This window comes from Micromys minutus, assembly GCF_963924665.1.
Source record: "Micromys minutus genome assembly, chromosome: 24".
Classification (NCBI taxonomy): Eukaryota; Metazoa; Chordata; class Mammalia; order Rodentia; family Muridae; genus Micromys; species Micromys minutus.
The window spans coordinates 36,228,868-36,256,350 of NC_137959.1; the positions used below are offsets into that span (position 1 = coordinate 36,228,868).

The window sequence follows — 27,483 nt, forward strand, 5'->3', positions numbered from 1 at the left end:
CGTAGCCCTTGGTCCAAGAAGTGGGCCGCTCTGGCCCCACTTCACAGCCGACCCTGGTTGCGTCCCATAGATTCCACAGAGTTCCGGGAGAGTTCCGCGCTATCTTTACGGTGAGGGAACGCAGCGTGTGGCCACCATTGGCACTCCGGGGAGTAAATAGGGCTGTGAAACCGGAAGTGGCCCGGGAGGCGTCGCTTCCGGAAGTGTGGCAAATCCTCACCACACCAGGAAGTGTAGTGCCGCGGCGGCTCCTGGAAGTGTTGCTGTCCACCCGGTTGAGAAACGAGGTTGAGACAGGTGTTAATGTTTCTTGTTTGCCGAAGCCCAGCGGAGCGTCGCCCATCCGAAAGTGCCGGAGGGTGCAAGTATTTGGTCATGGTTTTGAATGTCGCGACCTGTCGAAAACCGTAGGGAAAACCGCACTAGGAATGTATCCAGGGGGTCTGGCTCCCTGAAGGCTTTTAAGAAGTTTTCTGTTGCTGCCCATCACCCTCGATTCCCCTTTTCTCCAGGGATGTGCAGATGGAGGCCGGAGGAGATAATGCTGTCCCAGCCCCCGGGTGCGTGGAGGACTTGGTGGACACGCAGTTTCCCAGAGAGGAGGCTGGAGACAGTGAAGGGGTTCACTCAAGCACGCTGGATCCCGGAGATGGGGACCCGGAGGACACAGGTATAGCTTCCCCCAATGAAGCCTTGTAAGCAACCCCTGGGGGTTGTCATTGCTAGCTGAGTGGGGAAGAGATAAATAGGAGACCAGTGGGCAGTCTTTGGGGACCCAAGAAAGTAGCCTGAGGCATAGTTCGGCCAGTTTTGGACACAGACTTGGTGACTTAAATGAAATCGTTGAGAAATGACAAAGAAGCTAATGGGTGTCAGCTGTTGTCTGGAAGGGGCAGTATTAAGGGTAGGAAGATGAACTGGGCTTTTTTGCCCGGAACAGTTCCATTTTTAACATTGGAGTTCTCACACCCCGGAACACCCTTTTGTTGTACGGAAATTAGACCGTACTTGACCTGAGCGTAGATCCTTAAGAAATCAAAGAGGGCGCAGTTGGGTCCCAAAAGGGCTGTCTTGACAGGTGATGGGAATTGAGACACGTTCCTTGGGTATTTGGGAACATGGTGCACAATTAAGAAAATATGAGTGTGAGGAAATCAGATGGGGTTGCAAATGGATGATTATCGTTGGGTGAGTCAGTAGACATCAGTGGCAGTGGGAATGGATGTTGTTCTGGACGGAAGCAAATGGCTTCATTATGGAATTTAAAATGATAACTCTGGGGGGGGGGGTTGAGCAGTGGAAACAGTGAAAACCTTGTGTGATACTGTTAATGGTGGTCACTGGTGGAGTGGGGACACGGACCTGGAGTAAAATAAGAACTGCCACAAAGGTTATTGAAGACTAAGGTGTCAGTGATGTTGATATGTATTTGTTTGGGTGTTAATGTAGCAGTAGAAGTAAATAGGGGGAGTGGCTGAAGGTTAGGGGAGTCCTGGAGATCTGGATGGCAGCGGCTATTGGCCACTATAATGGGAAAAATAAGGACCATTGCTGGAAATATGGTTAACCAAGAGAGTCAGTGGGGGGTCAGTGGCTGTGCATGAGGGTAGAAAAGGGTTAGGAGAGTCAGTGGGGGCATTTTAATGGTGGTCACTGAAGGGTTAAGTACACCTCAGGGGAATAAGAAAGGGATCAGAGGAGTTAAGGAAGAGCCACTGCAGATAAGGGGATTAACAGTCATTCAGAGAGGGAAGTGCTCAGAAGACCTGGGAATGGCAGTGTCTAAGGGGAATAATGGAAGGGCCAATGAAGAACAGTGAGAACACGTTGGGTTACTTGTGTTTTAGGGTGCGGCTCATTGAAACCTTAGTGTTAGTGGACATAAGGTTCTAGCCATTGTCAGCCATGTTCACTGAACAGCTAGGAAGACTTGGAGATCTTTGTCAGTGTGTGGAAGTCACAGGGTGGGAGAGGGCTGGTAAGAATTTGGTAGATTGTGGGAAATATGAGGTTAATGGGAGATGAGCTACTCAAGGCTCCCTTTCAGGATCCAAGACCAACGACCAGCCATCCAGACTCCTGTCACCTTTGCCTCAGGCTGAGGTCCCATCAAGCACTTGTGAACACTGGAAAACTGCAGCTTCAGACAGCAGTCCCACTGGAGATCCTGAGAGTAGCTCTGAGGGTCAAGGAGAAGACCCCAGTGATGGGGACCCCAATGATGGGGACACCAGTGATGGGGACCCCAGTGATGGGGACCCCAGTGACGAGGACTGGCGCAGCCAACGGAAGCACGTGTTCGTGCTGAGTGAGGCAGGCAAGCCTATCTACTCACGGTATGGTAGCGTGGAGGCACTATCGGCCACCATGGGTGTGATGACAGCCCTGGTGTCCTTCGTGCAGAGTGCAGGAGATGCCATCCGTGCCATCTATGCTGGTGAGTGAAGAGGACAGGGGTCAGTGGTAGGCTGGCGGTCGGGAACATGGCTGGGGGTTAGAGGTCTGTATAACTAGCCATGGATACACCTGCCTATCTACCGGAAGTGAGTCAGTCGATCAGGGTAACTGTCTGCAGGTCCGCCTCGTGGGCTCCACATGGTTGGCAGCATATGCCCTGGTTGTCTGGGAGTGAAGAGGGGTACTGTATGACCTGGCTGTCTTAATCCTTGTTCGTCTAACCATCCCACCATCCAACTCCAAGCTGTCTGTCTAAATTCCCTGATACCTGCACAGCCAACATATCCCCACAAATGTCCCCCTAGTCCTAGCTTGTCCTCGCCCTAATTTTGGTGCTGGCAGAGTAAGAGCACAGGCTCAGTCAGGCCAGGTGCTGTATGTGTTGGAGAGTGTTTGGGAAAGGTGTCCTTTCTGGCCCCTTAGCTCACCCCTGGTCTGTGTCTGCCCTCCCCACTCTTCCTTCCTCTAGAGGACCACAAGCTGGTGTTCCTGCAGCAAGGACCACTCCTGCTGGTGGCTGTGTCCCGGACTCCACAGTCTGCAGCACAGCTACGAGGTGAACTGCTTGCAGTACATGCACAAATTGTGAGCACACTGACGCGTGCAAGCGTGGCCCGCATCTTCGCACACAAGCAGAACTATGATCTGCGTCGCCTGCTGGCTGGCTCAGAGCGCACACTGGACCGGCTCCTGGACAGTGTCGAGCAAGACCCAGGTGCCCTGCTCCTGGGGGCTGTGCGCTGTGTGCCTCTGGCCCGACCACTGCGGGATGCCCTAGGCACACTACTGCGGCGCTGTACAGCCCCAGGGTTGGCCTTGTCAGTTTTGGCTGTTGGTGGTCGACTGATAACAGCTGCCCAAGAGAGGAATGTGCTGGCTGAGTGCCGGTTGGACCCAGCGGATCTACAGTTGCTGCTTGACTGGGTGGGTGCACCAGCCTTTGCAGCAGGTGAGGCATGGGCACCTGTGTGCCTGCCTCGCTTTAACCCAGATGGTTTCTTCTATGCCTACGTGGCCCGCCTGGATTCCATGCCCGTCTGCCTGCTGCTGCTTGGTACCAACCGTGAAGCCTTCCATGCCATGGCCGCCTGCCGGCGCTTAGTTGAAGATGGGATGCACAATCTTGGTGCCCTGCGTACTCTTGGGGAGGCTGCCAACTTCTCTAATGGTCCGGCAGCTAGTGCCCCTGCCTACAGTGTGCATGCTGTGGGAGCGCCTGGCCTCAGGCATTTTCTCTATAAGCCACTGGACATCCCTGAACAACACCGCCAGCTGCCACAGTTTACCAGGTGGGCCCAGACCCCAAGTCAATTGAAGACATGTCTAACCAAGACAGTATCTTGTACACATGAGTTAGGAGAGATAGTCAGCCATGCTCTAGAAATGGGGAACAGAGAGTCCTCTGATGGCAGAAGCTTAATTACCAACCTAAAGAAGTCCCTCTGTTGTAGTGGGAGAAAGGCTCTTCTTCCTAGCCTAATGGAGGCAGCTTGGCTCACAACTACTAGAAACCCTCAAGTCTAATGGGAGAGGCTGAGCCCTGTAACCTAATTACAGTCCCTAGCCTGAGAGGGGAGGCAGGCTTTGACTCACCATGCCTCCCTCTGTTGCAGTCCTGAGCTAGAGGCCCCATACAGCAGAGAGGAGGAGCGACAGCGACTGTCCGACTTGTACCACCGCCTGCATGCTCGTCTCCATAGCACCTCCCGGCCCCTGCGCCTCATTTACCATGTGGCTGAGAAAGAGACGCTGCTGGCTTGGGTGAGTTGATCAGCTTTCAGTAAATTAGTTCCCCACTGCAAGCCTGCTTCCCCTGTCATGAGCCCTTCTAGCTTTGGCATCCTCCACATGCACACCAGAATGCGCACAGGTTTTACCTCTATCTGCATCACAGCTGCCGAGGGAGGCTGGTGGCCAGGCCGGCGGTCCCACAGGAAGTGAGACGACCCCCAGCAGAGTCATTAACAGTGGGTATTAATATGGATCCAGCATTGTTCTAGGCTAGGATGATTGTTTTAATTTTCAAGTAATTGTGGAGTTGGATGTGGCAAAGCCGGTATGAAACATCACCACAAAGAGGCCTTTCACTCGGGCTCTCATTTGCTCTGGAATGGTTCCACAGGCTTTGCTGACTTGTGGCCCTGCCACTTTCAAAGGACATGGGTCAATAAGCCTGCTTGTGGAGTGCCTCTACCTCAGCCGTCTTGTGCTCCAGCATGGTCCCAGCGAGAGGCCGTGTAGTAAGGGCCAGCTCGGCTCTCAGGGAAGGTGGAGGCGGCCATACCTCCGCCATAGTGCTTCCCCTCTGTAACTCGCACACACTGTGGCCCGTGGAGTTGTGGGTTTTAGAAGTGTGCTCCCTCATTCATTTCATCAAGCCTCTATATTTGTACTTGCAGCAGTCACCAGGTATTTGCTTGCTGATGGCTTTTCTTACCACTTCGCTTCCTACATTTATAGCTGGGACTCTACACAAGGACAGGCTTCTTGTTGAATTGTTTTTTTAAATTGAGAAATTACATTTATTTATTACTTATTTAGTGTGGATGCATGCACATGTATGTTATGTGCAGAGGTCAGTGGACAGCTTGTGAGAACTCATACTTTCCTACCAGATTGTCAGGCTTGGGTGGCAAGTGCCCCTTTCTTCCACTGAGCCATTTCACTGGCCCAGAAGTTTATATTTTATATAAATATGGCCTCTTGAGATTGTTCTTCATTTCAGTAGTGTAAAATTTTTTTCTAGCATTTTCTGCAGTTATTTTGGACTTAGCCAATGGACTCCCTGACTTACGGTCACCTGGGTCCTGTCTCCCATTGGCACATCTCAGTCACATACTAGTACAGCTTACTTGACATACTACATCCTTCCTGGATTCAGCTGTTTTGCCAGGGAACACTACTATCCTTCTCTAAAGAACACCAGGGTTTTAGATCAAGTGGTTGGGAGAAGGTTTGCTGAAAAGATGGCTTCCGAGTGGAGAGGACGTTGTGAGCTAGAGGACCCCAGAGGGGAAAAGACTGAGATGGGAGACAAGGCTGAGGCTGTATTGGAGGAACCGCAAAAGAAAGGCCAAAGTTGCTGCGGCAGAAAGAGAAGAACACTGGGCAGAGTGTCACAGAGAAGGTCCTGGAGACCTGAGGGCTGGGCCTCAGATTGGTGTGAGGATCACATTGAATCTGCAAGGCTGAGATGGTAGCACAGGGGCAGGAGCAAGGACAGCCATGGATGTAGTGATTGCTCAGTCAGTATTAATGTAACAGTATTGCTGTTACTTTATCTCTAATCCGCAGATAAGCAAACTGAGAAACACACAGAGTCAGAATCACCCAGTTGAAACCACTGATCCAGCTGGCCTCTTGTCTGCCCTTGATAGGATGAATACCAGGTTGCCGGGCAAGCCATACCTAGTTGCTGCCAAGCATGTCTCCCAAGCTTCAGAAGCACACAGGGTTGGGTTTGGGAACACAGAATCATTCATTCATGACCAGCTCTTGCCTATCTAACTCTCTCTTCCTCTTTCCCCAGGTGACTTCCAAGTTCGAGCTCTATACTTGCCTCAGCCCCCTGGTAACCAAGGCTGGTGCCATCTTAGTAGTGACGAAGCTCTTGCGCTGGGTAAGGAAGGAAGAGGACCGGCTTTTCATCCGTTACCCACCCAAATACTCCACACCCCCATCCACCTCAGCGGACCAAGCCCCCAACAATGGCTTGTTCACAGGGCTCTGAACGACTGCTGGATTGACCACTCTTGGCTCTTACATTCTGTGTCCACTCTGGAAATGTGGCTAGAGGTCTGTGTGGGGCTGGTCCCCATCTCCCTGGGCAGAAGGGCAAGCTGTCAAGATTTGCCCACAAATGGGAGAAGGGTGACAGCAGCCAGAGGCACGGGTTGCTCTCTGAACCCCCTCATTTACCTCCACATCTAGGAAAGTGGGACGTGTCCTCTATCCTCTGCCTCACCTCCCTAACTAGCCTGAATGCCACTGTACCTCTGACACCAGCTGTCTCCCCCAAGCCTCGTCTAAGCAGTACATTTGCTACCATGTCCATCTTCCAAGCAGACCTGAGCCTGGGCTGAGGCTGTCCTCAGGGTAGGAGTGGGTAACCCACAAGGGCTCTAGAATTTGGAATGCAGGGCTAGCCTGTGCTTGAAACCAGCCTATGGGTGTTTAAAAACAAACAGAAAACCACCTCCCTCCCCCCCCCCCCAAAAAAAAAAAAACTGTACAAAAAGGGCCTAAGGCCAAATCCCTCACGACCTTCCTCTGTCCTTCATGCTCCCCCACCCCCATCATTTTTCCCTTTCCGTACTTTAAAACAAACAACAAAACAGATCCAAGCCCCACCGTGTTGGGCTGTTTCTTATTCCAATAAGAAAGTGGCCTTTAGCATCCACCTGTGTAAAACGTACCACCTGACTTCATCCATGGGCCGGATGCAGCTCTGTGAAGATGCTCTTGGCTGCTAAAGCATTTGCTCACTCACGAAAGGATTTAAGTTTTTCCTGTACCTTTTAGTGGAGATCTGTAAACGGACAGGGGCTGAAAATGTGTTGTGCTGTTGCCCAGCACGAACATGCTTGTTTGGGATATTGGCCACTTGCAGTAACAACCTAAAGAGCCCTTAAAGAGCTTGTGCTCACAACCCACCCCAACTGCTCACTACCTGGCTTCCAGCCTTTTTTTTTTTTTTTTTTTTTTTAAGACACAAAGCCGTGTGGTTGCGTGCGCATGCGTGCGAACGCAAACTAGCAGTTGGCGTTTGCCGATGTTCTGCGCTTGCTCCTAGCAGATACCAGCGTCACCCTACCCCCTGGTTTCCTCCAATGTCTGTAGTGGCACGTACTGCCTTTCCCTGCTGTTTCTTTTCTGAGGCACATGCGCAGATACCCCACGTTGGGAAATAGCTGTGGAGCCTTTGATGGCGGAGTGGCTGGAAGCTGAGAAAGCAGAAGACACCCGAGGTAGTGAGGGCCAGTAGGGTAGATGGGAAAGAGGCTTTGACTCTTTAAGTGAGAAATTTTTTTAGAAAAAAGGTTTTTAGCCTATTGAATCATAACTTCCACAACGTGGAAATAAATAACACCTAGGTTAACTTGCCAACTTCACTGACCATATTAAATCTCTTAAGCGGTAGTTTGTCTCAGGACCCATTACTAAGAAAGTCAGGAAGGAATAGTGATGTTCTTCCAGAACTCTGCTGCGCCACAGCCGAGGGAGGGAACGCCTCTGTTGTAACACAGCCAGCCGACATCACCACGTGGTTTTTTTTCAAGGCTCTTGAGCATGGCTTCCCCCACTTTTGTCCAGTTTGCTTTGACTTCAGTAATGACGGTTTCTCTTCCTCACTGGGGACAAGCAGATAAAGTCCAACCTAGAAATTACTGGAAATTGCAGTTCCTTTGAAAGAAAGTATCTCTCATGGTAAATTCACTAGAAGAGCATTGTTTTAATTATAGAAAATTTCTAAACATTATAAAGTAGGGAAAATGGTGTGACTCTGCTTCAGTGGATGTTCAGTCTTTGTCCTTGTTTCTGTCTTTACCTTCCTTTCTGTCACTGCATAACCGTATATGGGAGGTGGCATCTTGCCAGACCTGTTCATTCAGATTCCAAAACAATGAATGTAACTTTCGAGAGCAAGACCTGAAGTTTCCCTGGGCACCCAACACCTGCTTGGTGCTTGGTACTAGGTGACTTTTTTTTTTTTAAATGGGTAAATAATGAAATCATTTTAACAGGATTTGTCTTAAATTGGAACCACATGTTGGGTGTCAGTTTTCAAAGAAGAATAGAAATCAGACAAGCCACACTTTATTAAGCACGTGATACAGTGCCACAGAGATTTAAACATTTATCATCAACCTTTCAAATTCCTCAAAGTTTAAGTAATAAAGGACTTCATCGGCACTGGAGGTAGTTAGAAGGCATATTGAGTCACATTTCTTAGCCTTTGACTGGCCACAGGGGATAATACGCAGCTCCAGTGGCCTTCTGGTTGAGGCTTATGTTTTCAACAGATGTTATTCCACATCTGCACTCCCCGTGCTAGCTAATGACAGGATGCAGACTACCCGAGCATGGACCAAGGGTGGCTGGTGGTTAGTTACTAAAAGAGGCAGAGATGGAAGAAGTGATCTAAAACCACCAAATCTAGGTATATCCATGCAGATTGTGGGTTTGTTTTTTAGTGGAGAAACAAATTTCAGTTGATAAAATTGCTTATCAAAATCGTTCATAAAAGATGGGCCCCAGAAGCTTTATTTTAATTTATTGAATAGTCAGGATTGAAACAAGAAAAGGGGATATACCCATCAAGGACAGTTCCTTGAAAAGTGTCAGAGGTAAGCACATTGATAATTGTGGTGAGGGGCCTTGGGTTTGAGGGAGGGGAGTAAAACGGAGACCTTTGCGATGTATCGTTTTATTTATCCCTTAGAAAATATGTCGTCATGTGTAATTTACAATGTGGGAGAGCAAAGGAAAGCTGAGCAGCACCTGAGGCTTCTGTTAAGGTGTGACCAGATTTTAAGTTGTGCAGGTACCTGGAGCCTCCGTAGACAGGAAATGTGCACTGGGGTTTTGAGGACTAGTGGGTTATACTATCTAACCTACAGACAGCACATGGAGATGCTGATAGAGTACTGCAGCCTATTTCTATGACTTTTGTGTACATTGAAACAATTTCAAAATAAAATGTTACATGGGCATTTCTCTTCCCCCGGCTCTTTTCTTTTGTAGCATGGCAGGCATTTTGTTACTGTTTTAAGTTCGCAGAGATACTAGGTTCCATTTTGTTAAATTAGAAATTAAAATTCCTTATAGCTTGGGGGCTGGAGAGATGGCCCAGTGGCTAAGAGCACCGGCTGCTCTCGCAGAGGTTCAGGTTTGATTCCCAGCAACCACACAGTGTCTCCCAGCTGCCCTTAACTCCTGCCTGTTCCAGGGGATCTGACACCCTCCACAGGGTCCAGGCACTCATGGGGGACAGACACCTGCAAGGCAAAACATGCACTAAATGACAGAAAGCTGATTTTTTTTTTTCTTGTTACTCACCCTGGGTCTATGACAAGCTGTAAGGTGGAGAGAGGAAATCCATGGATGAAGCAAAGTCCATGGAGAGCGCCGGCTGCTTAGAGAACACTGCACATGGTCTGAGCATTGGAGATTCTATATGACAACTGTCAATTGATGGTAACGGTCGTAGCACCGACATCATTAGTACTAAGGCTCATCACGGCCTCATGCACTGTGTCTGAAAGATTTTATAAAAACAAACGTATCTCTCTGCTGTGAACTTTTCTTTCTTGGCTAACTATTAAAATCATTTCAATAAGGAAAATGTCTCGGGAGGAGGTGTACCAACTTATCAGAGGTGATTGTATGATGGCAGAGAGATTCCAAGAAGGAAAGATTTCATTTCTTCAAAGATGTTTTAGAATGCTACTGGGTATGAATTTTTTTCTAATGACACATGAAGTATTTTTCTTTCTAAAAGGTGAAAATATATGAGCTGCTGATAGTGGTAAATTCTGTAGCTTAGCTTGTAAAGTTCTAGTTTGGTGTGTGTGAGGGGCTGAGTTTGATTTACAGCATCACAAAAATTAATTAAAAGTGTGGCCCCACCCCTTTCCTGGCTTGAGTTCATCACAGCTTCTCAGTATGATACATTGTACACAAGTATGAAATTGTTACAGATTTTTTTTTTTTAAAAAGAAAGGCAAAACAGTGGCCTTACTTGAAACCAGAAGGCTCTGGTTTCATTTCTGTAGCTGTGATAAACTATTTTAGTAAAAAGTAATGTAGGAGAGAAACAGTTTTCTTGGCTTACAATTCCAAGTTACAGCTGGTCAGTTGGTCATTTTAGGGAAGTCAAGGCAGGAACTCACTTAAGCAGCTAGTCACAGCACACATGGACAGCAGAGAGGAGCATGCGCAGCGGTGCCCCCTGCTTCCTGCTCCCAGCCAGCTTTTTCCCTCTCTCTTCAGAACCCCCAAGTTGGGGAACAGTACACAGGGGCTGGGCCTTCCTGCATTAATTAACAATAAAGACACTCCCTACCCCCTCAGACATATCCCTTAGGCCAACCTGATTTAGGTAATTCTTCAATTGAGGCTTTCTTCTCAATAATTAAGGTTGTGTCAAGTTGATAGTTAAAAACTAACCAGCATGGTAGGAGAGAGGGTTCAGTGGTTGAGAGCACGTGGCTGCTTTTCCACGTGACCCAGCTTTGCTTTCCAGCACCCACATAGCCCCTCACAAAGCCCTATAACTCTAGTTAGGGATCCGGTTCCTCTTCTAACCTCTGAGCACCAGACTCGTAGTACATAGTCACATGCAGGTATCTATCCAGACACAGCCGAACAAAATACAAACTAACCAGCCCATGGGATCTTTGCAGCTATAACCACCAGGATGAGGTCACATATTGTCTCAGGATAATTCAGTAAGTATCCTACAAGAGAAAGGAGCTATGGGACACAGTGACACACAGTAGTACATGTGACGGCAGACACAGAGTGGAGACCTACTTCGTGTGAGCAGTTGAGAAATGGAGGATGTGATCATTATAGCATTGTTTACAGCTATGAAGGAGATGGTCCAAGGGCAACAGTAGGAGACCACTCCTGAATTCTGGTATGTGTAGTAGGAAGCCACACAGCCACCAAAAAGAATTAAGCTGATCACCGGTGTACCTTGTCAAATAGAAGACCTGCCACATCCTGTATGTCATGGTGTCCTGTGCATGGAGAAAGGGTGCATGTCTGGATGTGAATCCAGAGCTTATATCTCTGAATGACTTCTAAGGAGAGGGCCTGGGGAACTTGGGGTCTGAGGGTAAGGGATTTTCTAGACAATGGAGAAGCACTTCTGCATTCACTTTCTGGCTGCGGTCTGTGGGTTTGAGCAGTATTTCTTTTCCATCCAGGCTCTTGTGGAGAGCTGTAGGTTACTGGAGTTTGAGCTTTTATGGTTGATTTCAAGAATTTAGGGCATTTTCCCCCTAGGGTTGTTTGCTTGAATGTTTAAAGTAATATGGGCTCATGCAGAAGCATCTATAGACGTATGCATCATGGGAAAAATGCATTTGCTTGAACATGGCTACAGTTCATTTTTTCTCTTTCAAACTCATGTGTGAAGACATTTACAACAGTAGCTGAACTCACTCATAGCGCTCAACCTTTGTGTTTTTATATTTCAGTATTGGGTATTAAAAGGATTCGCGATGTCACTGTGTTCAAAATTATTTAGCCCCACACTTACAAATGTATGCTCGTAGGAGTTTGACACCAAACTCAGAGCTGAATGTTACATTCTGTGCTTCAAGGAAGAACATTCTGCTTACTGGTAGGGATAGCTCTTACTGCTGGGGTAGCATCCTTCTGGTAGTTCTTCCGACGCTGATTATTAGTCTTCGTCTGTAATTGTATGGATGGAGTTGGGCGGAGAGGTCCTCATGCTAATTCCCAACAAGTACATAACCAGTCTCAGTGATAATCAGGAGGGAGACCAGTAATGCGACTTGACTGCCTGATATTCTTCAGGCAGATAGGTTAAGCCTAAAGAGTTAAACTGAGATTCAGGAGTGAAAAGCCCACACAAGATAACTGGGAAGCCAAGCTGAGAGTTTGTTTGTTTGTTTGTTTGTTTGTTTTTGAAGACAGGGGGCCAGAAAGCTCAGCTCCAGTCTATCACATGTAACTGGTAAGTTCCCCTAAACTTTTAGAGACATTGACTCAACCAAGCTGGAGCAAGTGGCTTCAACTCTGAAAAGAATGTCAGAATTGGTCAGTATGAAGCAGCACTGTTTTATTTATGTATTTACATTTCAAACATTATATCCTTTTCCGGTCCCCTCTCACACCCCCATCCCCCTGCCCTCACTTCAGCTAGAATGCTCCCCCTCTCACCCACCCCCTCCCACCTCAACACCCTGGCATTTCTCTACACTGGGGAAATGAGCCTTCACAGGACAAAAGGCCTCCCATCCCACTGATACCAGACAATGCCATCCTCTGCTACATATGTGGCTGGAGCCATGGCCCCTCCCCACGTATACTCTTTGGTTGTTAGTCCCTGGAAGCTCTGGGGGGGGGGGGGTCTGGTTTGTTGATATTGTTGTTCTTCCAATGAGGATGAGGTTGCAACTCCTTCAGCTCCTTCAGTCCTTTCTCTAACTCCTCCATTGGGGTCCCCGTGCTTAGTCTGATGGTTAAGCTGGGAGTTTAAAAAGAAGAACAAAGCCACAAGTCACCCTTTCTGGCAAGACAACACTGGATATCCCATCTTCCTTGTGGCTTTAAAATTTTGAGGAGAGGGCAGAACTGGATCAGACTGAAGTCCTGAGTCCTGTGCTCCGGTTAGAAGCTCTACCCCTGCCTCATGTAGGCCTGAGGAATGTGCATACAAGTCTTTAATAATGCAGGGTTTCCCCCAATTTCTCCGCCAGGCACCGGTGTTCATGCGTGCAAGTATGTGTGTGTGTTCACGTGTATTGATTCCTAGTCCTCATGTGTATTGATTCCTAGTCCTCATGACATTGAACAGTTTCCCAATAGTATCATTACCATGTTCATCTGTCTTTTGTATTAGTTTGGATTAGAACTAAAAATGTCAAAATCTTGGTATAATTCCAGTGTTTCTCTCTCTCACACACACCCCCTTTTATTCTGTTATAAGCGGTGTTATGGTTGTCCAACAAGAGCTTCCTCACACCCACTTCTTTCTGCTTATAATGATTAGCAGCCCCTGACTGGGCTTGCTGCACAAGAGTAAGGGGCGGAGTTTAGATCCCTCAACCCATGCTAAGCACAGCCTGAGTATAACCCTTGCTGAGTACGGTCTGTAACCCCAGTGCAGGGTGAACGGAGTGAGGGTTGGAACTATGTCAGTTCTGTACTTGGGACGGCTGACCAGTCCAGCTGACATGGCCAGCTCCACCAATAATGAGGCTATGTCACAAAAAACATAGTGGAGAGTAACTTCTAGAGAAGTTGACTTTTGTGCTATACATTTTCCCACATAAACCAATGCACTGCCACATACATGTATATACACATATGTACAACAACAACTACAACAACAGCACACACAGACACGCACAGACATACGTATTAAGAGCATGAGTAGACACGTCTAGACCCAATAATTCATTAAAATTTAGAAGTATCTGTCTTCCCTGTTGCATTTATTGGAACCTCATCATGACCTTTGGACTGCAGTAAAAGAAGACATTCTCTCTTCTCACCCTGAGTTTGACTAACGGAAGTTTAGGAATATCTTTTGTCCTCTTGTAGCAAAGCTGATTGATCCATCCAGGATGGACTGTGATCCTGAAAAACAGAGAATGGGTTCTCTGGGCACCCTGCTGTGGCTGGAGACCTGGCCCTCAGCCCAGCTTTGGCCATAGCCCAGGAGTGTCTAAAGACAGCTAGTTGCATTTCTGCCTGGGTCTGTGCCTTTCCCAGGATTACCCATACTCCTGCGGGGTCCTGTAATTCTGGTTTTCATCTCCACAGGGCAGGCCACCTCTCTGAATATGACAACGACAGAGGACTTGCTGGAGACAGTGAAAAAACTACAGAAAGGTCAGGTATCTTGTGTCTGAGTCTCAGATTTTGAGTCAGGCAAACAGAATTAGAACCTAAAGGCCTCAAGTCACAACTTTAGAAAATCATCTTGTTGTTCCAGTTTGATTCTATTCTTTGAGGTTCCCCCCCCCAAAAAAAATGAAATTACAGCTAAAATTTCAGAATCTTTAAGAGGACAGAAAAATCTTCCTCTACTTATAGGAGTGCGCGCGCGCGCGCACACACACACACACACACACACACTCCATCAGTCCATTCATCTTTCCATTCATCCATTAATCTATCATGTATCTGTTACTCATTTTTGGGATTCACAGGCAAGCAGTCATACTATTTTTTGTTTTGCTCATTAGTACTGCAGCCTGAACCCAGCACCACCGAGCAACTCTTCCACTACAGCCATTTTTAAGTGGTCCAGTGTCATCCAGAGATTTGTTTAAAATGAACAACATTCACAGGTGTATATTTCTTGTCCCTTTAAAACCCACAAACTGCAAAGGACAGTGTGAAGTATTTTGCACTTGGCATTTTGGTTAAGAGGGCACCTGGGAGCCAGCTTACACTGAGTACCCATTTAAGTGCTGGGGCAAATATTGGGTCTGAAGTAAGACTTGCCCACTCCACGAGACTGTTCTCAGCTTCAATTGCTGCACCCACTGATTTGCTCCAAGCGAAATAGAACCTCTCCCCTCCTGTCACCTGCTCTAGCTCCTACACTTCACTGCGGCTGCAGTTTGGACTAAAACTTTGGACACTGAGGACTATAAATGTGTGGTGACCTACCCTGACCATCTGCAGTGAAATGAAGTCTCTGGGCCATGAGGGTTTCTGCCTGTTGCTATCAGCACCCTAGAGGACATTCACTCTTCTAGAAGTGTCTAGAAAGGGAGTCTGTCATCCTGAAAAGTCCGGGGCTAAGCTCATGATCCTCCGGCTTGCTTTAGGTGTTAACAGTGACACTCGGCAAATGTAAAGCAGGCTCATATCCCAATGCCCGTGACTCACCTTTGATCTGGAACACCATGAGGCAGGAGGAAGGCCCTGTAGAGCTGTAAAATGGGCCCTGAGGTCAGAAGTGACTCTCTAAAAAGACATTGAGAGCTTGCATGGTGACGCTTGTCACTGGAAAGCCCTGCTGTCTTCATGACAGCTAGAGAGCAGAGAGGCAGGAATGACAGCCTGTTCTGCCCCTTTAGAAGAGAGTGGGACCTGGGAGGTCTCCATCAGTTTCTACCACACTTGAGTTGCAGCTGTAAACCTCCACTGTGGTCCTGTAGGACCTCCCACCGCCCAGCTTACCCATCCTCTGTGACTTTGCGTGTGGACCTTTCCCACTCCCACTGCAAGGGATTCATACTATTCCCTCTCCCTGGAATAGCTTCCACTCCACCCATCCCTCCCCATAGTGTACAGAGCCTGTTTCTTTCCCTTGATTTGAGGTCTTTCCATATCTCAAAAAGCAACAGTACCAATCTGTTCATTAACGCCCTCCCTGTGTCATCTTTGTAACTGGCACTGCCACCAGATTGAATCATAGCCATCTCCCCTACCAAGAATGCAAGACCTGCAGAGACCAAGGACCTGTTACAGAGCCCATCATAAAGTAGGTACTTCATAATAGCCTGTAGGTGGCTAGTGTAGAAACCCACAACCCTTCCCCCTCCCCCCATTACAGTCCCCCTGCTGCCTGGGACAGACAAGCACTTGTCTCTTCTGGCTCAGACTGCCTTCTTTCTTCAGAGGGAAGCCTGGAACCCCAGATTGAGGACCTGATCCATCGAATTAATGAGCTGCAGCAAGGTAAATTTTCGACCCTAGCCTGGCTAGTTGATACCAGCAAGCAAGATAGCTCTCACACAATGCCTTCTTCCCATCTTCGGTCCAGCAAAGAAGAGAGCCAGTGAGGAGCTGGGAGAGGCTCAGGCACTCCAGGAAGCCATGAACCAGGAACTAGATTCCCGTGAGTCAAAGGAGGGATCCAGGGATCCCCTGTCTGCTGCCAGTGCTTCCAAACGTGACTCAGGGGCCTTTGCCCGGACAGTGCTCTCACACGTGGTCCTTCCTTTAGCTCATACGGTTCAGATTAGCCACTCTAGGAGGTCATCTTCCAGTTCCCAGCTCAGATAGCCCCAACAGGCCTACCTGGATAGTTTTATGTAAAATCAGAGTTCTACCCTGTTGTCTCCACCCCTCCTGCTTCTCTCTCTCTCTCTCTCTCTCTCTCTCTCTCTCTCTCTCTCTCTCTCTCTCTCTCTCTCTGCATGTGTGTATGTCACCTCTGCTTTATTTCTCTTTTTTAATTTACATATTTTAAAAATCATTTTTATTGGTTATTCTCTGTATTTACATTTCAAATATTATCCCCTTTTCCCCAACCCCCATCCCCCTCCCTCTTCCCTTGCTTCCATGAAGATGCTCCCACTCCCAACCACAACCACCCACTCCTACCTCACCACCACGGCATTCCCCTACACGTGCCATCGCTAGACCAAAGGTCTGTCTCTCCTCCCACTGATGCCAGACAAGGCCATCTTCTGCTACATATACAGCTAGAGCCATGGGTCTCTCCATGTGTGCTCATTGGTTGGTGTTTTAGTCCCTGTGAGTTCTGGATGGTCTCCTTGGCTGATATTGTTGTTCTTCCCATGGGGCTGCAAACCCTTTCAGCTCCTTCAGTCCTTTCTCTAGCTCCTTTTTACTACCTGACATGGCATTTGGTTCTTTGATAGTCCACTCTTCCTTCTGACATGAACCTGTACTTTCTTCAGAGTGGGTTACTCACTCATTGACTGTGTTGCCACTCACATAGAACATGGATGGAGTAGGGGAGACAAGAATAAGGTGCGACCCCTGCCCCCGGTGGGAGATGGTTATAGGTGTAGGAGGAAGTGACCTCACTTCTCCCCTGTCTTCTGTGTGATTCTGCCTATTGGATGAAGTTGCAGTGGGCAAAAGGGATGCAGCTTCTGGGGCCTGAAAGGGTCTTCGTGTTTTCCAGTGAATGAAGAGAAAGTACACCTGGAAGAGGTCCTGTGCAAAAAGCAAGGTGTGTATTATTTCCACTTTTCCTGTCACTTCATGAAGCCCACCCTCCTGAGCAGCCTCAGAATGCCGGCTGAAAACTGGGTCATGAGCCTTTTCACTACTCCCCTGGCCACAGCTACCCATGTGGAGGATGCACCCAAGTTCTGCCAGTTCCCACCAATGTCCAAGGTGATGTGGAGGCCCCAGACTCTGCCTAATTGTGTTCCCTCAAGGTCCCCTCATCAGGCTGTCTTGTTTGCTCTCTCCACAGACGCTCTGTCAATTCTCCAGAAGCATCCCCAAGAGAGAGAAAGTGAGACTCCATGGTAAGAGTTCTTCCCACCCCCAGCTCAAGGAGGAGGGAGCAAAGACTAGTGTAAGGAGTCACAGATACACTGTTGGATTACCCAGGCCAATATTCTGCCTTTCCGAATGAAAGGCACACACACAGCCTTTATATTTTGATATGCCTTAATCATCTCAATGGCTGGGCCACTTCCTAACCTCCATGTGGTTAATCCACTTCCTAACAATAATCCCAAGTTATTGCTTATCAAATTCTATATTTTGCCTGGCTGCTCTATGCCTGGGGGGCTGCCCAACTTGGCCATATTCTCCCTGCTCCTTCTCATGCCCGTATTTCCCCTTCTTCTCTACTCTTCTCAGGCAGGGTATTACTCCTCTCCTTCTCCCAGGAGGGTTGAGCTCTCTCTTCTCTCTGGATCCCAAGCCCAGGAATCCTAAAAGTCACACCTCTGCCTACCCTGTCTAGCTATTGGCTGCTGGCATCGTTATTTACCAGTCAGAACCAACTGGAGGCAGGGTCCCTCACTGTCTTACATGTGGATGTGCAGACTCCCTGGCACAAACAATTCTGGGGGACACAAATATATAAGCAGCCTTAGGCCAAACCCATGACAATACATACTCTTTGTTTTCCTTCTACAAAAAGGGCATGAAGACAGGACAGTTCCATGGCCATTAAGTGGTGGTGATAGAACAAAGTGGACAGTGTGACCAACTGTACCTTTATACATACAGTTTTCTTACGAAGACACATTTATAAGGACAACGGGATGGACATGGCTGTGGTTCCCCTATAGGGATCACATGTAACAAAAGAGAGGAAAGAGAAGCATTCTCAGAGAGAGGAGAGGCTCAGGCACATTCTGGCTGCAAATGATCTGTCTCCTCCCGGGAGGCATACAGTCTAGTTGTCAGACCAGAGAAGCTGGGGTTATTTCTAAGTTTGTGGTTTAGTGGGCAGCCAAGTTGTGGGAGTGGGGCCTGCATGGTGAAAAGGTGGCGCAGAGAGGAGGCATTCACAGACCCATAAAGGGGAGCACTGGGCAGGACCTGAAGGGTGCATGGGACCTGGAGAGCACAAGGTACCTCAGACCTGACTGTGCTGAGTGTGGGTCCTGGCCACACAACTTTTCATCTCTGGGTGTCTCCACAGCTTGGATGCTAAGCAACCAGAGGAGAGGCTGAAGGATCTGGCAAGTCAGCACAAGGACCTCTGGGAGTTCCGCGTAAGGTCCTCCCCAGGCTGGGTTTCAGTGTGTGTGAGTGGTCACTGCTCAAGTCCAGTGCCCTGGGACAGACTTTGACTCTTCCTCTACCCCTTGTTCACCACCCCTCACATCTACACCTAGCATCCTTTGCTGGCTGTTGTCATAGCTTTTGTGAACTTTGTGTTTGCCTCAAAGAGGCCCATGGGAACACCCCTCACCCCAGAAAAACCTTCATTCAGCTGCAGGAGAGAGCATCAGGCAGCATCCCAGACAGGAGGGGGCAGCAGTATAGCAAAGGACCCTTCCTACCTCAGGTTCCTCAGGGGTAGGAAATACATACCCAGAACACAACCAAGAAAGCAAAGCAGACAGATGCTCCAACCCTGGGCCACCGTCCCTGAGTTGTTGGCATCTATCCACATTTGTTGAGTGCATGAGTAAGGATGACATGCAGGTTAGTGTTGTGTGTACTTGTGAAAGGCTGAACTCCTGGAACATTAGAAGAACAACACATGCGGGAGGGTTGGAAAAGTTGTAAGAAATGGCTCCTGAGTAATAAGAGGGGGACCCAGGGAACATTGGGTGCAGCAAGTCTGTAGCCACCGCAGAAACTGCCCAGTTAAAATACAAGTGAATGACTTAATGTAGGGAAGGCTTTTGTTGAAAGTGTAAAGCAGGGAGGGCTGGAGGTGCCGTCAGGAGAGAGAACAGAGACTAGCCTCTGTTCTCACAGGTTCTGCATCAGCGACTGTCCCAGGAGATCAGTGCGATGGAGCACAGGAAAGATCAGCTGCTGGTGGAGCGTGAGACTGGGGCAGGGATGGGTGATAGGGCCCATGGCTTCGGGGGCCCACCTTAATGTCCCTCCACTGCCTGCAGGGACTCTGCTGCGAGCCAGGCTGAAGGAGGTGGAGCAGAGAATGCAGAAGGCCAAAAAGGCCCAGGATACCCCAAGAAACTGTGGGTAAGAGGAGGAGTGTGCCCCTCAGCCTGGGTCTCAGATCTTCAGGCCTCTTGGTCTTGATTTTTCCACCCCTGCCCTGGGCCATTGCATGCTCTCTTTTCTCTGCTTTTCTCCTAGGCTGAAGACAGAGCTGGAGGAATCTGGGGGGGCAGTCCAGAGCAGCCCAGAAGCTCAGAATGACAAAGAGGAGGTAGGTGCCTGGTGAACAGAAGTAGACACCAGAGAGAAATGAGGCTGGGGTTGGGGTGGGGCTCAGAGGTCCCTGAGAAGAAGGATTGGAGGGTTCCAAGCCTCTGGGATACACTGAGGGAGCTACCAGGAGCCAGCAGGCACAGGCAGAAGTGTCTAGGTGGAAGTGTCCGAGGTTCTGGCCCTGCAACCTACTCCCACTAACCTTAGGCTGGCCAAGAGGAACAGCATCATGTGAAGCCATCAGGGGAGTTGCCAATGACAGGAACGCCCTGCTAAGCCCCAGGACCCACCAGTGCTCACATTCCTTCAAGGACTACCAAAAAATAAAGATGATTCCAAGAGTCTCTCGAGTGCATGCATATGAAGTCACTGGAAGTAAGAGGCCCCAGCCATGATGTGGGAAGGTGTCCAGGGTATCCCTGAGTGGAGCATCAGCTGGACTTCATTCATAAACCAAACCACAGACATTTAACAGATGTTCAACAGATGCTCCTGAACAGTCCAGTGAGTGTCAGATGAGAAGGGCCCACCAGATCTCCCCAGCCACACCCAGGTATGGAAAAACATCATCCATCAATAGAGACCCAGGCAGGCACCCCTGTGATCCAGAGAAGCCCTAGCCTCCCTGTGTATTAGTGTCCCCTGTAGGGTCGTTGACATCTCAGGCCTGCCCCTCTCTCCTCTCTGCAACTCACTCTCACAGCTGGTTTCTTGCCATCCTGACCTCCAGGCCAACACTGCCAAGAGTAAGGTTTCATCTGGAGTGCCCATGGCACTGGGTGTCCTGGCGGCTTTGGCAGTCACCACAGGGGTGGTAATATAGATAACTGAGGTAGAAAGAAAGCAGCTGTGAGAGGTAGGACAGGATTCAGAAGTGAGCAGTCAGGGAAGTGTTGGGAACACAGCCTGAACAGCCACTGGAAGGTTGAGGCCAGGAGAGTGGGCTTCCTCACGAGGAGGGCAGGGACATGTTCCTTATTCTTTGTTCTTGTGATAAAAGACCACGACTAAGGCACTGTGGCGGCTTGAATATGGCCCATGGGGAGTAGGACTATTAGGAGGTGGGGCCTTGTTGGGTGGGTGTGGCCTTGTTGGAGGAAGTGGGATTCTGTAAACCCCACCCTACAGTTACCTGGCAACAGCCAGGTATGCTCACCCCCAGTATCACCTGATACTATAAAAGGGGCTGCTTGCCCTCTGCTCCCTCTCTTGGCCTTTTGCCCTCTTGCTCTCTTGCACCCTTCTCTCCCTGTTCCCTCTTCTCTCTCCTCGACTTCTGCTTCTCTACTTCTCTCTTCTGTCTGTCTGTCTGTCTGTCTGTCTGTCTCTCTCTCTGCCTCTACTACCTCCTCCCATGCCCCGAATAAACTCTATTCTGTACTATACCATCATGTGGCTGGTCCCTTCGAGGAAAGGATTCCCAACATGGGTCCCCAGAGGCATCTCCCTTGCCCCCAGGCCTTGCCACACCTCCATGGAGTATGCTCTCCCCACCTTCTTTTTCCTAACATTGGTGATGAAACCTGGGAACATATCTTTTCTATAAAAGCATCCGTGTCACTGTGGGAAGTGGGCTTTGAGACCCTCTTCCTCCACATGGGAGACAGTCTTCTGTTTGCCTTTTGAATACTATGTAGAACTCTCCGTTCTGTGTGTCACTTCAGATCTCTTACTGCTCTTCTAAAGTATCAGGGTTCAAGCATAGGAGCTCCACCCTAATGATCAGGGACTCTCAGTTATCTCCCAAAGGCTGGAACCCTGAGCACCCCAGTCCCACAAAGCGTCCATCCCCCCTTTCCCTCGTGATGTTGATTAAATTTTATATAGCAATTCAATGACATGTTTATTTGGCAGTGCTGGGAATGGAACCTATGGTTTTAAGTGTGCCAGGTAAGCTGGCTACTCCTGAGCCATATCCCCAGTCCCAACAGGGACCAATTTTAGCTCGTAAGAACTGGAAGGAGTCTCCAACCATAACGGGACCACTTAACTATCCCAACAGTCCAACCTGCCTTGACCACCCACCACGTTCCCGCACTTTGCTAGTTCCTGAGAAAGTTCTAGAAAATGTTGCTCCCACAAGTTTTGCCACCATAGAGCCCAGAGTCTCAGCTGGAGGACATGTGCTTAGTACTCTGAGGGTGTCACTGGGGAAGTGTCTTGTCAGTAATTTGCCACTTCCCTCATGACTCAGTTCTGTGTGACCTTGCTGAGGAAAAAGTGAAACCAAAGCCCTCCGCCAACCCAGGAGACTTCTACACAAAATGTGGCCAAGAAGACAGTTTCCTCATGACACAGGCTTTAAGTCAGTGAACAGGGCCACAGCCCAGGCAGCTGGCTAAAGAGATCACAAAGACAGAAACTCCATCCTCTGATGACCAGGCAGATCCAATCTGTGAGCAGCAAGTAGTCTTCAAGCAAGTGCGCACACGGTTCACAGAGTCTAATTGACTGTATATATTGATTTGCTCTACACAAGTAACAATTGCAACTGGCATTTGGGGGGGGGGGCACTTGGCAGAAGTTCTTTCTACCCCACTACAGGGACCAGGCCATAAGGTCCTTAAAAGGACCTTCCTGGCTCATAAAAAATGGCCAATGGTCCTTCACTTAGGAAAAGATTTGTCTGCAGACTTTCACCCGGGGTGTGGAAGCCCACATCTAGAATCGAGGTGCTGTGGAGGCAGATCCCTATCAAAGGAAAGCACAGGCTGTGTAGCAGGCTCTGTAGATGATGTTCAAAGGCAGGGCTTGGGAGTATCAGGCATAGTATTTTCAGTTGCCATTTGTCCTTAGGACTGTGAGCAAGTAACTTCCTTCTAGCCCTCCTCCCTTCCCCTCCCCCTTGTCGAAAGAGACAGAGCTGCACAGGAGTGCTCAGCATTGTTAGGTGCTTAATTTTAGCCCTGACCAAGGTTGTCTGAAGCTCAGCTGACTCGTTAACTTTGGCCTCAGTCCCCCTCCCCCTCCTTCTCCCCCCGCGGCTGTGATGGGAAGCCCACATGTTCTTCATTGCACTGATCCGAAACCCAGCAACCCCACAGCTAGTGCCCATAATCAGACCTAACGACTGACACCCGAGTCACGGCAAGAACCTTCCAGCTTTTCTGGTGTTATCGAATTAACCATTCCAGAGCCTCCTGGGAAAGCAGACTGGATAAAGCCCGGACCACGATTCTCATACCAGTGTAAGTCTTAACAGATCCCCCATTTTCTGTTCTTAACCTGCTGCTTCTGTTTCCCAAATCTCCCACCACTACCCCTAACCTCTTTGGGACTTAATAGACCTTACACTTCGGCAAAGGAATATCTTTAATATCCCACAAACATCGAGAAAGAATCCCCATGCCCAGGAAGGGGTGGAATTCATATTCACTCTGCAAAGGGCCCCTGAAACCAAACAAGGAAACCATTGGTGCTATCCATCTATAGAAAGTCTGAGCAAGACCCCAGCCATCCAGAGCAGATTTGTGTTCATGGCTATGCTCCACAAACCACTGATTTTCAAACCGGGCTGCAGGCCGAGGTCGGCAGCAGCTCTGTGAGGACAGGGATGCCCAGAACCGTCTTCCAAAGGTCCGATTCTGTTTCTGCTATCCTGACTGTTGGCTGGATTTACTTTAAAAATTCCCAGTAGATGGTGTGTGCTTGGCCTTGCAGAGCAGTTACCCAGAAAAAAAGGAACAGTATTGATCGAGGTTAAGCTCCAGGAAAAGTGATATCTGAACTCCCTGCATCAGCAGCACCTGGGGGCTGGCTAGGACATCAGGAAGCTGGCTCCTGTCCCAGACCTGCTGAAAGGAACACTCCAGGTGGACACGATGATCGATCTGAGTTTCACTAGCCCGCCGGGTAGCTCTAATGTCCACATTTGCAAACTGAACTCTTGCAGAAAAGAGCTTCTGGCTTTTCCTGTTCATTTGTATCCTTCTGGTATAGTTTTTCAAAAGACCACTATTAAAGCCAGACATTCCTGACTCAAGCCAGGGACCCTCTTATTGAAAAGCACAATTGAAGACAGTAGGCACGGTGGCACGTGCACATAATGCCATCTCTTGGAAAGCTCAGGCAGGAGATTGAAAGTCTGAGTCCATGCTAAACTATACACAGGGACAGGTTTCCTGTGAGAGGAAGAACTGGTTACTTGTTAGATGAGATCTTAGGCCGCAGGCCAGCAAAGAAGTGTTCTGAAACACATTCTGTAAACAGGTGTCTCAGAAAAACAAAGTGCGATCCAAGAAAGATTATTGGCATCTGTAGTCCTCATCTCAACTGTAAACCAGAGACTAAAATAATAGGTTCAGTAGAGCTATGTCAAATGTCAGTTTCCTTTGCCTCCTTTTAAATGTTTAACGTAATGAACACTGCAGGTACAGAATTTATAATAGACATTCGGTATCACTCCCATTCCTTTCTGCCCCCTGAAAAACTGTTTGGTTACGATTCCATGTATACACACTGTGTAGATTCTCTCTGTGTGTTTATGCGTGCATGTATGCTCCACCTATGCTGTCCACTTAGCATTGTTCACCTGGACGTGTGTCCAGGGCCTGACCATTTGTATTGGACATCTTATGTGGAAGCTCCTCCCTGGAGGAAACTCTCCCTTTCTCTCAGTAGCGACCGACCACCATAGCTCTTCATCTGTGGGTGGGACCATGTGGAATTTCCCCTGTGCACATATATGTCAGCTGGTGTTGTCAGCATGCAGGTTTTGTCTTATGCAAGCACATTGTGGAGGTTTTACGGATGCATTTTGGTCAAAATGCAGAGACTAGAGGACTGTGGGGGTACCCAGCCCCAACTGATACATCTGCAATGCAACCTTTCTCCCCGTAAAGGAATTAAAAAGTACATGCTTTGGTGTGAATCTATGTTCAACCTAACCCCAGTTATAAACAACCACATCTGTCAAATAGGATTCTTTTTCTAGATCAGGTGCTCGCTGTACATGCCCTAGTTGGCCTTGAACTTGCTGTTTGTACCACTCGGGCCTCGAATTCATAGAGATCCAGTGGCCTCTGCAGGGATGAGTGCTAGGATTAAAAAATTAATATAATCTTTGTATATGAAACTTAGATCAGCATGGGACAAATGTCAGAATGCTCCACGTGGGCCAGGTGACACCTATATCACCTAAGTAGGGCATTAATCGCCTTGCAAAATGTTAAGAAAGAATCCGTGTTTTGGGGTAAGATGACTGAAACACAAACTTGAATCTTTGAATATTCCCTTTTAAATAAGGTCCTGGGGGCAAGCAGCTATTCTTTTTTTTTTTTCTTTTTTTTTTTTTTTTTTAAAGGATGTAATTTGTTGGAGTTCTTTTCCTCCTATTTATGTTTTGTCCTCTACCTCCAAAGACAATTCACCTTGGGTAGCCATATTTAGCAACAGCATTCCTTTTAATGAATTATTTTAAAAATGAGTTTCTTGAAAGTAATATCTAAAACAAAAGGAGTGGGGTCAACACGTGGCTGGCAAGGGCTGAGGCGAAAGTCAGCACTCTCTGCACTTCCGAAGGTCATTCAAACCCTACCCTTGGGTCGTCAGAGTCATGCAGAAATGAGAACGAGTCTATGGGAACAGTGAACACAGAACTGAGCCGATCCTGGGATGAACGTGATTAACCCATACCAATCTTAAAGATTCGTCCTGTGTGAGGAAAGCTTGGGCATTCGTGTGGAGATACAGTGCTCAAATGACATCCAGCCTTCGTTTGTCTGTGTATGTGTGTGTGTGTTCTTTATGTGCACATAGGAGGGCAGATGCATGACGGGGGGGGGGGGGGGGAGTCGGAGGTCAGAGATCAACCTTGATGCTGTTTCTCAGTCAGAGGTCAGAGGTCAACCTTGATGCTGTTTCTCAGTCAGATGTCAGAGGTCAACCTTGATGCTGTTTCTCAGTCAGATGTTGGTCTTTGAAACAAGATATCTTCCTGGGACCTGGGCTCAGCCATTAAGCTAGGCTAGCTGACCAGGAAGCACCAGGAATCCTCTTGCCTTTGCCTTCCTAGCATTCATATCACAAGCTTATACCTAGCTTTTAACATGGGTTACAGGTATTAGACTTGGGTCTTCATACTTGTGCAGCAAGAACTCTTACTGCCTGGACCATCTCCCCCGCTTTCTTTTATAACCATATTTAACTGTCTTTATATGTACTGTGTGTTGGTTTGAGTATGTATGGTTCCCATAGATTCATGTGTTTGAATGCTTGGCCCATAAGGAGGTGTGGCCTTATTGGAGTAGGTGTGGTCTTGGAAGTGTGTCTAGTAGGGACGGGTTTTGAGGTGTGCTATGCTCAAGCCACGTTCACCATGGCACATAGTCTCCTGCTGCTGCCTGTGGATTAAGATGGAGAGCTCTCAGCTCCTCTAGCACCATGCGTGCCTGCATGCTGCCATGTTTTTCCTCATGACAACAATGAACTAAACGTCATGGTCTCTCTTCACAGCAACAAAACCCTAACTAAGACACACTGATAGAATTCTAATATTTAAGATGAAGATACTGTATAGTGCTGGTGTATCCCTGCTTGGGCATTTTATGAGATACATATAAACTCATTCTGAGCTGACTGCTCAGGAAATGGGCTTTTAACCCCCCCCCCCATGAGTAAACTGGGATGTTGAGGTCTGAGAAGGCTATAGATACTTCCAGAAGTTCTACAGCTAAGATGGATGACTGTCTAGATCTATCGGTCTTCTCCATTATTGGGTATTCTTCTGAAGTATGTCTTCTTTCAGCTTTGAGTTCCCATTTCTTCATGAGTTAGAGTACATTTCATCCAGGCATATACGCTTCATGTGGCTTCTAGGTGAAGTTACCAGCAGTTAGCATAGGAGAGTCCATTGCCAATCCAAGTGCCCCCCAGCACTCCACAGAGACTATGCGCCCACACACTCCTCCCACAAACCCAGCAGGCCGTGGACACTGCACTATACATCCCATCCCCCCTTTGGAATGCAGTATTATACTAAGCTGGTTAAAAATCCTGCGATTTTCCTGGGGCAGCCCATAACTGGTGTGGCTGCTGTCTTAGTATAAATGAGCCCTTGAGCTTGGATGTAGACCACTGACCTTGGCTGAATTTGGAGCATTTAAGGAGAAATCTCATCTTTAAAACTGCCTAGGAGGTTGGCTGATGCTGCCTTCATGGAAACCTCTCCCACCACCCAGTTCTGCTTCCTTTCCTTCCAGAGGAGTTGATCCCAAGATCTTTATGATGGCCAATCTCAAATGCAAACTCTGTTAGGAAAAAGATGAAGGGGGGGGGCATGCTCCATGGAGGTGCATCAAGGCATGGGGGCAGGGAGATGTCTCTGGGGGACCCATGTTGAAAATCCCTTCCCCTGAGCCACCATATACATCATGGTATAGTACAGAATAGTTTATTCAAGGCATGGGGAGGGGAGTTAAGGTAGTAGAGGCAGTGAGAGAGAGGGGGGAAGGGAGGGAAGGAGGGAGGGAGGGAGAGAGAGAGAGAGAGAGAGAGAGAGAGAGAGAGAGAGAGACAGAGAGAGAGAGAGAGAAAGAAAGAGTCTTTCTCCTGAAGGACCAGACACATGATAGTACAGAACATGGGGAAGGGAGTTAAGAGGATGTTAGAGGTGGGGGTGGGGCAGGGGAGTAGAGGCGTAGAGGAGTAGAGGCCTGCCTTGAGAGAGGGGGGAAGGGAATAGGAAGAGGAGGGACAAGGGAGGGACAGCAAGAGTGGGAATGCAAAGAAGGGGAACAC

The 27,483-nt window shown here is 48.4% G+C and overlaps 2 protein-coding genes across 2 annotated transcripts; both read left to right on the forward strand.

The window, feature by feature from the left end:
* On the forward strand, positions 1-9,105 carry MON1B (MON1 homolog B, secretory trafficking associated). The gene is made up of 6 exons (XM_080937221.1): positions 1-110; positions 513-670; positions 2,048-2,437; positions 2,927-3,746; positions 4,071-4,218; positions 5,987-9,105. The coding sequence occupies exons 2-6, from the start codon at positions 523-525 to the stop codon at positions 6,185-6,187; spliced, it is 1,707 nt and encodes a 568-aa protein (XP_080793347.1). The 5' UTR covers positions 1-110; positions 513-522; the 3' UTR covers positions 6,188-9,105.
* Positions 9,106-11,318: 2,213 nt separating this feature from the next.
* Positions 11,319-20,569, forward strand: SYCE1L (synaptonemal complex central element protein 1 like; the record flags this gene model as incomplete). Its single annotated transcript, XM_080937142.1, has 11 exons — positions 11,319-11,406; positions 13,981-14,049; positions 15,793-15,852; positions 15,938-16,012; positions 17,051-17,098; positions 17,348-17,402; positions 18,536-18,608; positions 19,324-19,393; positions 19,470-19,554; positions 19,672-19,744; positions 20,477-20,569. 11 exons carry the CDS (start codon positions 11,319-11,321, stop codon positions 20,567-20,569), a joined length of 789 nt encoding a protein of 262 aa, XP_080793268.1.
* Positions 20,570-27,483: the final 6,914 nt, after the last annotated feature.

Bases quoted from the DNA above. Each gene is read 5' to 3' on its own strand.
- MON1B (XM_080937221.1), top strand. From the start codon at position 523: ATGGAGGCCGGAGGAGATAATGCTGTCCCAGCCCCCGGGTGCGTGGAG. The intron at 2,438-2,926 runs GTGAGTGAAGAG...TCCTTCCTCTAG, and splicing joins CATCCGTGCCATCTATGCTG to AGGACCACAAGCTGGTGTTC. The intron at 3,747-4,070 runs GTGGGCCCAGAC...CCTCTGTTGCAG, and splicing joins CAGCTGCCACAGTTTACCAG to TCCTGAGCTAGAGGCCCCAT.